Source organism: Betta splendens, chromosome 2 (assembly GCF_900634795.4).
Source record: "Betta splendens chromosome 2, fBetSpl5.4, whole genome shotgun sequence".
Classification (NCBI taxonomy): Eukaryota; Metazoa; Chordata; class Actinopteri; order Anabantiformes; family Osphronemidae; genus Betta; species Betta splendens.
In genome coordinates this window covers 27,499,080-27,514,612 of record NC_040882.2, presented here as the reverse complement: position 1 = coordinate 27,514,612, position 15,533 = coordinate 27,499,080, and the positions used below count along the sequence as shown (strand labels likewise).

Here is a 15,533-nt window from a genome sequence, read left to right as displayed (position 1 = left end):
TGGATCGGAGCTCAGCCCCATTGGATCAGAGCTCAGCCCCATTGGATCAGAGCTCAGCCCCATTGGATCAGAGCTCAGTCCCATTGGAGCTCAGCCCCATCGGAGCTCAGTCCCATTGGAGCTCAGTCCCATTGGAGCTCAGCCCCATTGGAGCTCAGCCCCATTGGATCGGAGCTCAGCCCCATTGGAGCTCAGCCCCATCGGAGCTCAGCCTCATCGGAGCTCAGTCCCATTGGAGCTCAGTCCCATTGGAGCTCAGCCCCATTGGATCGGAGCTCAGTCCCATTGGAGCTCAGCCCCATTGGAGCTCAGCCCCATTGGATCGGAGCTCAGCCTCATCGAATCGGAGCTCAGTCGGCTCAGGAGCGTCTCTACAGCCCGGCTACTTGTCCATGTGCGACAGCTCGGCCCGTTTTCTGATGTGGCTCGGTTTGTTGTTGGGTTCACTCAGATGGCGGCACCAGGTCTGATTACAGTGTTAGGGTTTGACTGATGGTAAATGGTCCATACTTTTATACTGTAGTGCTTTAACCACCCTTTCAGGATCAAAAGGTTTACATCTCATTCACCCATTCACACACCGATGCCAACAGCTTGGTTGCTGTAAGTATAAGTCAATAGGAAACTACAACAACAGCTGTCATTTACACAGTGACACCTTTTGACAGTTTTTATTTAAACCATTGTCACTTTTAAAGCCTCTGTTTTTGTTTCCTTTATAAGATGAACATACTGTAGATTCTGCTTGTACAGGACTTAGTTTGGTACAAGGAATCGTTCTGTGTATTTAAATGTATGTTACTAGACCACCTGGCTGCATGGTGCAAACATGTATAATCTATGTCTACAGGCATCACATACTGTATTCAGATCAGGTCCCATCATCAGACATCAGCAGCTGTAACTAGAACCAGGTCTGTCTCTGCACGGGGAGGATTTCATTCATTCTGTCATTCACTGTGTCACAACCTCCAACTGATAATTGATGCTCCTCTATGGATCAGAACGATGACTCATCAGTTTGAGGAGAGAAAGAATTTAGAGAGTAAAGCATCAATCCCATGACTCATCACTGGTCTTTTTGGTGCAGTTACATGTGTTAGACCCACTGATTGACCTCTAGAACATGAAGATGAAACACTGCACTTGCTGCTGTAGCTGCTGAACAGCCTGCAGCTCCGCTATCTGTAAACAGCCCTCACCCACAGCGGGGAAGCAGCCGAGCGGACGGTTCACACACACGTCCTGACCACAGAGAAGTCGGCGCCAGTTTCACTGCTGAGCAGACTTCAACCGCGTCTCAGGCTGTTTCGCCTGCGTTGACCACAGGCTGCTGTTCACACAGACTGAGAGGGCAGCGACCACACGGGCCGGTGCTGTGGGCTCAGTCACAGCTCAGCTCAGTTTAAACCATGTTTTATATTTGGGACGTTTGGTGTGAAAATGGACATGAGAGCGCACGTCATGGAGTTGATTGTGTGGCTTTAACACAGAATCGTCTTTCAGTTACAGCTTTTAGAAGAAGCAGTAGAAAGTTAATGCATCACTTTTTCCTCCTGCTCAACTTTTTACCTGCAAAAACAACCGACACCAGTAAATAGGAAGCAGTTTAAGTTCTGTTTCTGTTTAATGTGTGAGGTGTTTGAACCCTGAACTTTCCACAGGAACGTGTTTCAGAGCAGGAATGAAGCTGTGAGCCTCATAATCCACACAGACGCTGGTAACTGCACGTTTAAACACATCATACGGGCTGAAACTGCTTGTTTAAGGACGACAGCGTATTTCTGAGCTTCTCCTTCAGCCAGTTCCTTCTCAGAAACCTGGAGGACACAAACAGGGTCAGATACCGTCAGTTACTGAGGAACAACCTATTTACATGTCCTTCTTCTCACCTACTGGATTGTAGAATAGAAGTTATCGTCTGCTGGCGGTGGGTCGGTACCGGCTGACCCGACCCGCTCTCCATTCACAAAGATAGAAATATGTTATCGAAATATTCCAACGCTGGCAGTTATTCACAACAGCTGATGATGGAGGAATCTCACCGAGCTCTTCAGCGTCATCCCCACCCAGCATGTAGTAAACGGCCAGAGATGAGGAACCGTCTGCAGAAGACAGCGAGGAAGCACAAGTCAGTCCACACACTGAAACCTCTCATGAGGTTCAACATGAGATCTACAGGATCTAATGAACGAAGGACGATTTCAAACGGCTTTATCTCTGAAGTCACAGAGCAGGAGTGGCACAAAGAGCAGCTGCACACGAGACATTCATCCGCGGCGCCGACGACGGCACGACAGCGGACGAGGTGTCGGGACAGAGCTGGACTGAAGGACAGACCAGACATGAGCAGCACCGCCCAGTGGCAGGAATGGTGCACAGCGACATCTGGGCCCAGCGAGTCCAGAGCAGAGCAGAAGAGGAAGCTGGAGGCAGGCGTTTCCATGGTAACGCTACGCGGGGAGAGCGGCTCCAGTGGATGTGAGAGCTGTGTGGTCGACAGCCTCACCCGGGGTCTTCCTGTTCTTCCTCATCACAGCGTAGGTCACGGTGTTTGCAGCAGCTGCAAAGCTGGCGTCTCCTGCTCCTTCAGCAGCTGGAAAAAGGCAGCGGATAAAAAGGCATTGTTTGAATCAGTGTGTGTTTCCACTAAGGAGGACAAACAGGCTGACTGTCACCTGTGTGGTCAGTGGAGCCTGATCCAGGTCTGGACAGACGACGCACTGCAACGGTAGGAGAGAGAAGCAGAAAACAGCAACTTTAATGGGTTCATAACAGGAGACCAACGTGACCAGTGCTCCTCAGTAAAAGCTGACGGTGGCTGAGAGTTTTAGCAGCGTTGTTGCTGCTTTCGTACCTCTGTGAGTGAAGTGACCCAATGCCACCACCAACAGCAGCAGCACCAGCAACACAGTGACAACGACCCACGGAGTGTGACTGGAGGCAGGAGGGCCTGGTTCTAGAGGAGAGCCTGGTTCTGGATCAAAGAAGAGGTCAACAACCCGAAGCTTCACACTGAAACACAGTTATGAGCCGAGCTTCGCACCTCGCTGCCGTGACCCGACCACCAGCCGGCTCTGTGCTGATGCTGCTGCTCCAGAGATGCTGCACCCGTAGAGTCCTTCATGGAGGCTGCTGACCCTGTGGATGGTGACGTTTCCTGTGGAGCTGCTGCTGATGAAGACTCCGTCTTTATAGAAATGAGCTGAAGGCGACGAAGCCGTCCTGTTTCTGCATCTCAGAGTCACAGCGTCTCCCTCCATCACAGGAAGAGCAGGAACCTCCAGCATCACAGAACCATCTGCAACAAGCAGCGTGTAATGAGTCCTGCCATCGCAGGGTTGAGCTCGTAAAGATACTGCTGGATGTGAGTTACCAGTGACAGTGATGTTGACGCTGTTGCTTCTGTCTCCTCCAGCCTCACACCAGTATTTTCCACTATCGTGGCCATAAGTATTTTTAATAACGTAGGACGTTTCTGCTGCATTTTGCTGATTTGTGCTGTTTTTGTTTTGTATTGTTCCTCTGGACTCATGTACAAGCAGACAACGCAAACACCTGTCACAGTAAAATGTTACTGATTCATACTCAAAGAACTGAGATCGGTTTGGATCGATACGAAGAGAAGCTGCATCTGCAACAGAGCAGACAGATGTTTACACACAGCTGGAAGATCAGTTCAAAATAAAACAAGGCAACACATCACAGCTGCTGTGATGAATCATTACAGGGAAACTCCACCAAAGCAGTAACACATCAGCGAGGACCGACCGGTACTTACACACTTCGTGATGCCGTCCACTGAGCAGGATCATCTCAGTCATCACTGAGGAGACAAACAGACTGATCAGACGTGAGCGCTGAACCTCGACCCGGCGGAGCCAGACTCCACTTACTGAGGCTGAAGCAGAGTGCTGTGAGCTCCATCCTGCTGCTGACTGGCTCTGAGTCCGACTCCAGGCTGACGCAGACCAGCTCAGAGCCTCTTCCTGTTTTACTTCTGTCTTTCTGTTGTTGTAGAGACATCAGTGGGTGGAGGAACATGCAACAGCAGATGCATAATTAGTGAACCGACCCGTTGGCCTGTGCACCTACAGACGTTAGGGTTAAATATACACGTCTGCTGCTGAGACGCTGCGTTTCTCACAGCTCAGTGCACAGACTGTTAGTTCCATAACATGAGCTCTTAACACGAAGACGCAGCGACGCTGATGGAAATGAGCTGGAAAAATATGATATGATTATAAAGTTTCGATCAAAGCAGACGTGTGAATTTCGGTAGGTGTAGGTTTTTACAGATTGAGGGGACGATTTATTCCCATTTCTCTGCAGGGCGTAAACTATAAACTATGGACCCTGGGGCTGATATGAGACCAGGATTTGAATGCAGGACAGTCAGCGTGTTGCTCTGTGCTTGTGTCGGATTCAAGCCTTTGATCACGTGCTGCTCTGGTGTCTCTTCGCTGCTTTGAAGTCTGCGGTGGTGACGTGATGACGTCCACGCTATCGACACCATCGGCTTTAAATCCAAACTCTTCGTTTCTTAGGTCAGTCACATGACACAGGTTTAAAGAAATGTCAATAAACAATAATTTATTATTTCATGAAAACAAAAAGAAGTTGAAATAACAGATGCAGTTAATATTATTCACACATACAATAAGAGGCCACAGATGAAAAGACATGAACACATGAAGCTGTTCAGCTCAATAAAAATCAGCTGGTGCAGTAAAAACAGGCCTGACGGACCCAGTGAGGTTCAAATCTGAGTGGACGGGTCACTTGTCAGTTGTACAGTGAAGCAGCTGCAGCAGCAGCAGAGCGACCATCAGGACGAGGAGCGCAGCCTTCAGCGTGAGGCAGACGTGACCGCAGCGCCGGACGCGACTCTGAGAGGGCGACTGTGTGTCACGGCGCTCTAGGTAGCGGACCCACATGCCCGGCGGACACAAAGCTCAGTGATAATAAGGATTTATTAGTACTCGTCGTCAGGCAGGCAAAGGTCGATACACAACTGAGGCAGTAGGGGAACAGGCATGGATCAGACAGTTGATGGTCAGGAGACAGGCTGGGGTCAGACTTACGGTGGGACAGGATCAGAGACAAGAGGCGAGGTCAGGAGAAGCAGGGTCATTCACGGGTCAGGATACAGGATATGAAGTGTAATGCTGGAATGCTGGCTAGTACACACAGACAATCTGGCAGGGAACAATGGCAAGGGACGGTGATTAAATACAGGTGAGTAATTACTAACAGAACCCAGGTGAGTTAACTAGAACCGGAAGTAAAACTAGAACTGCTGACGTAGATGCTGGAACAGGAAGCGGTGACAAAATATAAACGGAAATGAGTAATTGCAGTGGCTAAATGACCTGGACTGTGACACTGTGGACACAGGAAACGGGGGCTTTCTTTACTGGGCCTCATGTAGTTGTGTCTTTTCACAGTCTTACACCACATTTGGGTTTTACTAATAACCACCTTTTACAGCTGATGTGGACCTGCTGAGCTGAGCTTCTCACCTCGCTGCCGTGACCCGACCACCAGCCGGCTCTCTGCTGATGCTCCTGATGATGCTGCACCTTGTAATGGAAAAATTGTACTTTTCTGCTTCTTGTATTCATTTCTGACTCTATATAGCAACAATGCATTCTGTACTTGTTGATTAGACCCAGAACTGAACATTCTCAGACAAACAATCTATCTCCCTCTTAAGGTTCTGTCGCACATTAAGTGCTGACATCTAATGTTGTGTTTGACTGACCGATTGTTTATGGTCTGTGTCTGCCTTTTACAGTACTCCTGGTCTCTGGCTCCTTCCTAAACCAGACCCAAGGCCGTAAACCTAATGCATTCTCCCTGTCCCTTCCCTTCTGATAGAACGGCACCCAGGATGCAGGAGTGAGAATGTAAACATCTTCACCCACAGTGTGATAGGAAGATTCCACCAGGTCCCGGAGAAGGGTCAAAGGGCAGAGACAACCTCAGAACGGGGTGATCTTTGCATTATACCTCCGTGGTGTATGTTCATATCTCCCCAGCTGGCTTTTGATTTGCCTTCCTTATTTTTCATTTTCTTTATTATTTCAATAAATCACACAAAAGGACAACTCTCTCATCGGCCTTTATTCCAAAATTTCCACCACACACCTGTAGAGTCCTTCATGGAGGCTGCTGACCCTGTGGATGGTGACGTTTCCTGTGGAGCTGCTGCTCATGAAGACTCCGTCTTTATAGAAATGAGCTGAAGGCGATGAAGCCGTCCTGTTTCTGCATCTCATAATAATGTAATGAGTCCTGTAGTAACGCCATAGTAGGGTTGAGCTCGTAAAGATACTGCTGGATGTGAGTTACCAGTGACAGTGATGATGAAGCTGCTGCTTCGTCCTCCTTCAGCCTCACACTAGTATTTTCCACTATCGTCTACATAAGTGTGTTTTATAAAGTAGGACGTCTCTGCTGCATTTTCCAACAGAGACCTGGTCCCGTGGCGACAGTTGTGGTAGAAAGCTTGTTTGGCCTTTTCACTGGCATCCTTTTCCTCAACGGTCCGTTTGTTTGGCCATTGTTCATTTGGCAGCAAATGAATAGTAGTACAGTAGTACAGTCCATTTCTATTTCTCAGAACTCAGCATTTGAGAACTGGGGCCCATTATCACTCACCACCTCATTCGGAATTTCAAACCCAGCAAAGGTTGATTTCAGCCTCTGAATAACCTGCTGGTAGTTGATGGCACCTGCAGTATCTCTAAAAAACGAGAATAATAGTCTGATATCACAAGATGATTATACTTTCTGTGTTCACAGAGATCAAGGGCTATTCTTTTCCAAGGACGGTCAGGCAGTGGAGTAGAGATCAGTGGCTCCTTTTGCTGAGTCCGTCTGTGTTTCTGACAGGTGTGGCATTGCATGACTGTGTGTTTTAGCTCTGCTGAGAGCCAAAACCAAACTGAGGAATTCGCCCTGTCTCTGTATTTACAGCAGTAAGACCTTGGTGCCCCTCATCACTCTTTAGGATGTCTGCTCTCAAAGACTGTGGAATGACAACTCTACACCCTCCTGTGACCACACCACCGGATACTGACAGCTCATTCTTTACTTTCAGAAATGTTCTGATATTTAGAGGCACACTACTACTGTATTCTGGCCACCCACTTCTTATGTACTTAACAACTGTCTGTAATTCACAGTCTTCTGCAGTGGCTAGTTTAATGTTCTCCAATCTGCTTGGAAATGCTGATACGCCTGTCATTATAATGGCTACATAGAATTCTACTTCGCTGGGTGTGTGTGTGTGTGTGTGTGTGTGTGTGTGTGTGTGTGTGTGTGTGTGTGTGTGTGTGTCAGTCTCATCCTTTGTGTGGGTCTGAGGGCTCCGCGACAAAGCGTCAGCAATGATGAGGGTTTTGCCTGGCTAATAAACTGCCTCAGGTTTGTATCTCATAAGTCGCATCAAGGGACGCTGGCACCTCTGAGGGACGTCCTCAAGGCTCTTGCTGTTGATCAGTGGCACTAATGGTCTGTGGTCCGTCTCTAGCCTAAACCAATCTAAGCCACACAGATACTACACAGATACTGCAGGGCTCCTAGTCCATAGCTGCAGGCATCAGACACTGCTGTAGGCTTTGTGATATCATAAAAGGCAAGGACGGGTGCAGTTGTAGTGTAGCTTTAATGTCCTCAAATGCTGATTGAGGTGAATGGCCCCAGGTCCAGATGCTTTTGCTGTTCAACAATTCATACAAATGTTGTCCAGCTGTGGCGAGGGCAGGGATGTATCGGACAAAATAGTTAACCATAGCTAAGACTCTTTAGCTCTTGTGCATTTCTAGGTGGTGGCACCTGAAGAACTGGCCTAACCCCAGAATTGTCCATTAGGTGGTCAAGAAAGCATAGCTGGCTTTGTTTGAAGTAGCATTTCTCTTGTTTGAGTTTTAGGCCCGCTGACTCAAGGCAGTGCAGCACTTTCTCCAGTCGAAACTCATGTTGCTCAATAGTGGCTCCATGAACCAGGACCACACCCTCCAGCCCCTCTAACATTTTACGCTGGAAAATCTCAAGTGCACTTGTTATGCCGAAAGGTATCCTTTTGAAATAAAACCTGCCCAATGGCATTATGAATGTAGTCAGCATGTAGCTATCAGGGTGGAGAGGAATTTGCCAAAATCCACTGGCAGCATCAAGTGAGGAAAATACAGTTGCTCCACTTAGCTTGGAGGTTATCTTATCAGGTGTTGAGAAGATATAGGCCTCTCTTTTTACTGACTTTTTCAGTTTTGTCAGATTCAGGCAAATCCTTGCACTACCAGTGTTCTTCTTTAACACTGGTACCATGGAAGCACACTCTGTAGGTTGGGTCACTGGTTCAATGACCCCGTTGTTCACCATCCTTTGTAGCTTCTCTTTAACTTTCTAAAGCATGGGAAACAGCACACAGCGTGCGGTGTGTACTGCGTAAGACGCTGCATCTTCTCTTAACTATAATTTTACTGGTTCAGTTTTCAAAATGCCATGTTCTTCATTAGCTTTCTGGACATTATCGATATGGCATGTTAGTTCATCTATGCACCTCACTAGGTTCATCTTAACTGACATAGAGCGGCTAAGTAGGTTTCTGATTCTGTGTCCACGGAATACATAAACTTTGGATGGGTAGCTTTTGATTTTGTAGCTTATTGTGACATTGAGGCATCCTAGACAGAAAAGTTTTTGCTGCCGGCACTTATCATCCTTATGGTGATTTGATTTGCCGCATTTACGACATCTGCAGTCGTCTCCTCTTCTCTTGTCTGTACACCACGTGCTGTGTCCTCCTTGTTGCTTCCAACCAATTTCCCTACGTTTAGTCCGTACCTCCTGCACTGATCCTGTTGTGTCACCTTGTAAACACACTTGTGCTGCAACCTCATCGGATTGCCTGATGATCTGTATGGTCCGTGCTAGCGTGAGATCCTCCATCAGCTGAAGCCTGCATGAGAGTTCTTTGTCTCGAATCCCGGCGACAACGCGGTCGTGGATGTTTTCTTCCCATTGTGCGCCAAAGTCGCAGTGTTCTGACAGGTCATACAGAGCTTGAATAAAACTCTTCGCTTTCTCACCCGGTTTCTGGACTCGTAGGTAGAAATATGCTCTGTCGTGTATAACCTTTCTCCGTGGAAAGAAATAATCGTCTTTCGTCAACTTTTTCAGCACGACGTCAAAGTCATAACGGGCCTCGTCGTCAACAAATGTGAATGACTTGTAAATTTTCTCTGCTTCGTTGCCCGTGGCATAAATCAGGCAGCACACCGGCACTTGGTCTTCGTCTTTGTAGAGCTTCATCGCGTCGTGAAAGAAAGCGGCAGTATAAGATAAGACGCTAAAGCTACACAGTGTATATTTTGATATGTTTTTATTTGTTCTGTCCAGCAGTTTAGCAAGCTGCATATCTTACGCTGAATGCCATATTGTGATGGACAGCTTTGCTTTAACAAGAGAAGTATATATAGAATATATATATTCTCTATCTATATATTGGTAAGGAGTGCAACCAGCTGCTGAAACCAAGCAAATCTGTTAAGTAAACAATCGGAGCAAAATAAATAAGAAGCAGGGATGTACCTTAGTACCTTACTAACTAAACAACTGTTGTACTGTGGTTTACCTTGGAGATTAATACTAATACCAATAATAGTGTTAAGGTATGTGCACATACTCATACAAACATATACATATAATATACATACATATGTGCATTATTATACATATCCCATACTACTTAATAAAAGTCATGACATGCAACACCACAAATTCCATATTCACACATTATTGATATTGGTAGTGATAAGTATCAATAATACTTACAGTTGGATTTGGAAAGTGTCCCACTACAAGGTTAGTAAGGCTGTAGCTTGATATTATTCACCCAAAGGGTGAGGCAGACGTTGGTGCATGAACAATGCCACTTGTGGAAGCCAGGGTGATGTGAGGGGCTCGGCCACTACGCCCATCCAGCAAGCAGAGGAAAAATATCCTAGCAGCCAGGGAGCCCACACACCTTCAGTTCCAGGAGGGCAGGTGTTGCGACCCAAGCCGCCCACACAGAGCCCCCCACAGACTGCAGCAGCCACAGAGACAGCACCCGAGGCCAGAGTGGGCCACCGGGGGTCAACGCTGTCCGCCCCATGAGAACCAGGGGCAAACACTCCCCCCGGTGGGAGGGTCGGCCTGAAAGAGTGGAGCCCGAGGACCCACATTCCGTAGAAAGCCCGCCAGAAGATGCCCTCGCGCCCAGAGTGGGGCCCGCCCCCAGTCCACCACCCCCACACGAGCCTAACGGGGCCTACCCCATCGGCCCGACCTCATCCCCTGGCACCACAGCGACCTGCAGCACAAGGCCAGCAATTGGTGGGGGTCAGCAGAAAAGAGACCACCCAGGCAGATGATCATCGTACGCTGGGCGGAAAACCGGACCCCCCACACTGCAACCGCACCACACGCATACCAACTCACACAAACACAGACGCATACACCCACCCACATGTACAACACACACACACCATAAACTTTCTCACAACAAACTAGTCAATCATACGTGAACCAATGCACTCTCAGATACATTCTCGCACCCACACCATTCGCTTGATCACATTCTTGGGGAGGGTAGGTCTCCGGCCTGCCGTCCATGTGGCAGGGACCGCAGCTCCTCCCGAGCCCTGCCAGGGCTCGTCCAGCAGACAGAGCCACCAATGGAAAGTCTCCGTCTACTGGCCCCCCGGAAGGAGCCCCCAGATTCCTGGACGAGTGTGTATGACTAATGCAAATAAAACTGCAGAGCATCCCACTTGGAAGGGGCGGAACCACTTCCCAGTAGCCCCGGTCCCTCCATCAGCAGGACGCCCCTTGCAGACCTAAGTGGGTGAATGTGGAGAAATGTAGTTGGGAAGTAGAGCACCAGGGTCCGCAGAGCCAGGTTCCCGACTGGCTCTGCTACCCATTCCACCGCCCCCCACAACCCCCAGCCAGGAAGAGACAGCCGAGACCCAGGGACCGCAGTACTACTGCCCTGGCACCACACGCAGCGCAGCTAGAGCCATCCTCACTCTTCTTTCACACTTACCCATTCTCTTGCTCAAGTATGCCCATGCTCGCCCCGTGTAGTGCTACACTCAAACCAACACACATACTCCTCTGCGGTTGTGCATTGAGGGCCAACCTCCGCCTAGGGCCCAATGAAGGTTGTTGCCTGAGTAGTCCGCCAATCCCCCCTGCAACAGGCCCGAGCAGTCACCAGAGGGCGTCGGACCGCTAGGGCAGGCAGCGCCCCACCCGAGCAGGGGCAGCGCCCCAGGGGAGAGACACCCCTCCGGGCACAGGCAGGCACCCCCGGAGGGAGTCCCCCGGACGCAGGTTACCCAGGTCTCCACCCCCAGGTCCCCCCCCCCCCCCCCCCTCCGCTCCCCAGAGACAAGCACACACCAACCCTCAAAATGGCCCTACTCCGGCACAGGACCGCCGGTCTCAGCAGCCACCACACCCCCGCAGCAGGGGACCTACTGTATGCGGCCAGCCCAGAGTCCACCAGTCCCGTTGTCCTGGTTCCTTAGGTAGGCAGGCACCCCCAACCACCAGTCACCCCACCACCACTGTGCCAGACATGACGCAGTAACCGAGCCCCACGCATCCTTACCTGGAAATGGAATCAATCAGAGTATAGTTTTGGTCATTGATTTGATGAAGCAGACAACGTGTCTAAGGTGGTATAATCTAACAAGCTGTTCAGGTACTGAGTAATGCTTATTTTTTTTTAGTTTTCCAGTTCATAAGGATGATTTTCTTTGCGACACAGAGGGCAGAAAGAAGTGTGTGTGATGAGTTTGTCTCTAGATCAAGCCCACTTAGATCTCCTAGAAGACAAAGTGCAGGGGCCGCTGGGAATGGACATCTTAACTGGGTTGACAGGTGTTTACATACTCTTTGCCAAAATTGCTGCACAGGTGAACATGACCAGAATGCATGTAGGAATCTATCTGCTGTGGTATCTGTACAGTGAGGGCAAATATTTGACTTTTTGAGACCCATTTGGAACATCCTTTGTCCTGTATAGTGAGTTCTATGAGGAATTTTGTATTGTATTAGTTGTAAATTTGTATTTTTTGTCATTCTGAATAAATTAGAACATATATTATTCCAGATCGTGTAATTAGTGGTGATATTGAGATCAGCTTCCCGTTTAGAGATCGGAAGGCTCACTGTCTGGTCTACATTGGAAATTAAGATATAGATTTTGGATACTGTCCTTTTCCCTGATATATCAATAAACCGCTATATTACTGGTGGTGGTTGCATGTGGATGGCAGTATTCTTACTTTTTGCATTAAGTATTGACTTTAATTGTTGGCATTCTAAGAAATTGCCACTAGTGATTTCATAGTGGGACACTAGTTCTTCAAAAGAGGTAAACTTGTCTCTTGTGAAAACATGTTTCAGATGTGTTATCCCTTTGATATGCCAAGTTGGAAAGTGTATTGCCTTTTTGTTTTGTATGACGTCTGGGTTGTTCCAGAGAGGTGTGTTTTGGCAAAGAGTAAGCGAAGACCCATTCATTTTAAGAAAATCCCACCAGGCTGTCAGAGATGCTTTTATGCTAATGCTCTGGTAACAACTATGTTGTTTAATTTTGGTGCTGATAAAGGACAGATCTGCAACTTTAATATTTCCACAAAATGTTTGTTCAATGTTTATCCAGGAGGAGTCTGCTGACATGGGTTTTATCCATTTGTGGACATGGTTCATGTCAGGTTTTGGCAGAGCTCGGACCCACATGCACAGCAGAGAGACCACAGACAGATATTAGAGTTAACGGTTTTAATTTAGTATTCGATATCACAGACGGTCTGGGTCGTACACGGGGAATCGCAGGCTTCAGTACAGGTGGGGCAGGCTGGTTCAGGTCCAAGAACAGGCAGAGTTTCGGTAACGGGAGGACAAAGGAAGTTAGGTAGTTCTAGGCCGCCGCAGCGTCTGGATTTTTGAAGAGTTTTAAACTAATTTGTGGTGGCTTGGTTTTCCACAAAACTGCGAGATGTAGGAGTCTAATGTCTTAAACCACACCTGGGCTGGCTGAGTTGGAATCATTGAGAATATGTAATTAATTTTTGGCAGGATCGTCATTTTTATGGTGGCAATTCTTCCCATAAGTGAAATGGGTAAGGACTGCCATCTTTTGAGGTTGGCTTCTATTTGTTTTAATAATGGATTGTAGTTTAGATCAATAAGCTCTGATAGCCTAGATGACAATTCAATGCCCAAGTATTTAATGTTCCCTGAATGGAGTGTGGTAGAGGAGATGTTAGTCACCTTAAGGTTAAGTGGTAGCACTATAGATTTGGTCCAGTTAATAGAGTACTCTGAAAGTCCTGCGAATTCATCTATGAGGCTGATAGTTGTAGGAAGAGACGTCTGTGGCTCCAGGAGAAACAGTAACACATCGTCAGCATATAAACTTATTTTATGATTTACTGATTTGGTCGATATTCCAGTAATTCCTTCATGCTGTCTTATTGCTGCGGCTAGAGGTTCAATAAATATTGCAAATAGTGATGGGGAAAGTGGGCAGCCCTGTCTTGTCCCTCTATGCAGATTAAACCTTGGTGAGATCTGGTTGTTTGTTCTGACTGCAGCGTTTGCTGAGTTGTATAATATTTGGATCCAGTCTATGAATGATTTCCCAATGCCAAATTTGTGCAGAGTGGCTAAAAGAAACTTCCAGTTTACTCTATCAAAAGCTCTTTCTGCATCTAAGGAGACGATGGCTGACTCTAGTTTATGGGTGGTGACATAATCAATTAAATTAATTAGTCTGTTCATATTGTTTGTTGACTGTCTACCTTTAATGAAGCCTGTTTGATCAGAGTGAATTATATATGGAGTGATTTTTTCTAATCTTCTAGGAAGTGCTTTACACACTATTTTTAGATCTACATTTATTAGTGAAATTGGTCTATAACTCGATGGGAGTGTAGGGTCTTTTCCTGGTTTTTGGAGCAGGCTTATGAAGGCAGAATTCATATTTGTGGGCAATGAATGTTGTTGTTTAATTTCAGCTAACATTTTGTAAAAGCTGGGTGCCAGCATGGACCAGAACTCTTTATAAAATTCAGTTGGGAATCCATCTGGTCCTGGAGCTTTTTTATTGGGCATCTCCTGCAGAGCTTCATGTAGTTCTGCCAAAGATAACAATGAGTCTAGAGTTGTGGATTGTTCTTCCTTTAGCTTTGGCAGTTCTAGTTTATTCAGAAACGCCTCTATGGCGGATGGATCTATTTGGGACGTATATAACTCTTGGTAAAAGTTTTTAAAGGTATCATTTATTTCATGGGGATCACAAGTAATATTCCCTTTCTTATTAGTTATTGAATGGATGATTTGTTTCTCTTATTTTTTAATTGGTTAGCTAGAAATTTACCACATTTATTAGCATGGTCAAAGTTCTCCCAGCGTAATTGGTCTATCTGAAACTGAGTTTTGCAATCAATTATATTATTTAATTTCAGCTTTAGATTCCTTCTAGGATTCTATCATTGGTTGGAGAGGCAGCATATTTAATCTCTAGAGATTTTATTTTTTGCTCTAAATCTAATTCAAGTAACATGTCCTTTTTTTTCTTGTGCGATGAATATGAAATAATTCTACCGCGCATAACTGCCTTCCCAGTCTCCCAAAGAACACAGGGTGAGATTTCCGGTGTATCGTTGATTTCTATAAAGGTTTTCCATTCTCTCCTGACATAACTGATGAAGTCTTGATCATTGAGTAATGATGTATTAAACCTCCAATTCCTGGTTGATGGTGTGGCTGTCTTAATCAACGAAATGGACATTGGTGCATGATCACTGATTTTGATAGAGTGAATATTGGTGTCAGAGACATCTTGTAAGACTGAGTTATTTACTAAAATAAAATCTATACGGGAGTGGGAGTGGTGAACTGGTGAGAAAAAGGTATATTCCCTGGATGTAGGATGAAGAGAACGCCATGTGTCACAGAGACCGAAGTCATCCATGTACTGTTTTAAGGTCTGTACTGATTGCCAGTTCCTGTTGCTCACAGCTTTGCTAAGCCTGTCCAACTCTGGGTTAAATACTAAATTAAAGTCCCCTCCTACTATAAGTTTGGAACCAGAGTGAGCAGACAGTGATGTGAAGAAGCTGTGAAAGAAAGAGGGGTCGTCAGCATTAGGGCCATACACATAAGCTATGCAATATTCAATGTTTCCTATCAAGATATTAATGATTATATATCTCCATTCTGGATATACAATGGTATCGTTATGAGTAAAGTAAATCTTTTTATTAGCGACCCCTCTTTGTTTAGAATTGTATCCGTCTAAGTAAGCATGTGGGAACTCTGCTGATGCCAGAGTGTGTGGTGGAAATTTTCCATAAAGAAGTAGATGAGAGAGAGTTGTCCTTTTGTGCGTATTATTGAAATAATAAAGAAAATAAAAATAATGGGGAAAGCAAATAAAAAGCATGGATGTTGATCGTGCACAT

The 15,533-nt window shown here is 46.6% G+C and overlaps 1 protein-coding gene across 1 annotated transcript; it reads right to left on the bottom strand.

Annotated features, from left to right (window-relative positions):
* Positions 1 to 1,608: 1,608 nt before the first annotated feature.
* LOC114843833 (uncharacterized) lies at positions 1,609 to 4,026 on the bottom strand. The gene is made up of 10 exons (XM_055503076.1): positions 3,897 to 4,026; positions 3,782 to 3,826; positions 3,377 to 3,634; positions 3,047 to 3,301; positions 2,858 to 2,977; positions 2,679 to 2,723; positions 2,510 to 2,596; positions 2,046 to 2,105; positions 1,897 to 1,960; positions 1,609 to 1,820 (listed from the first exon to the last, which is right to left on the bottom strand). The coding sequence occupies exons 1-10, from the start codon at positions 4,024 to 4,026 to the stop codon at positions 1,742 to 1,744; spliced, it is 1,143 nt and encodes a 380-aa protein (XP_055359051.1). The 3' UTR covers positions 1,609 to 1,741.
* Between the last annotated feature and the right edge of the window lie 11,507 nt (positions 4,027 to 15,533).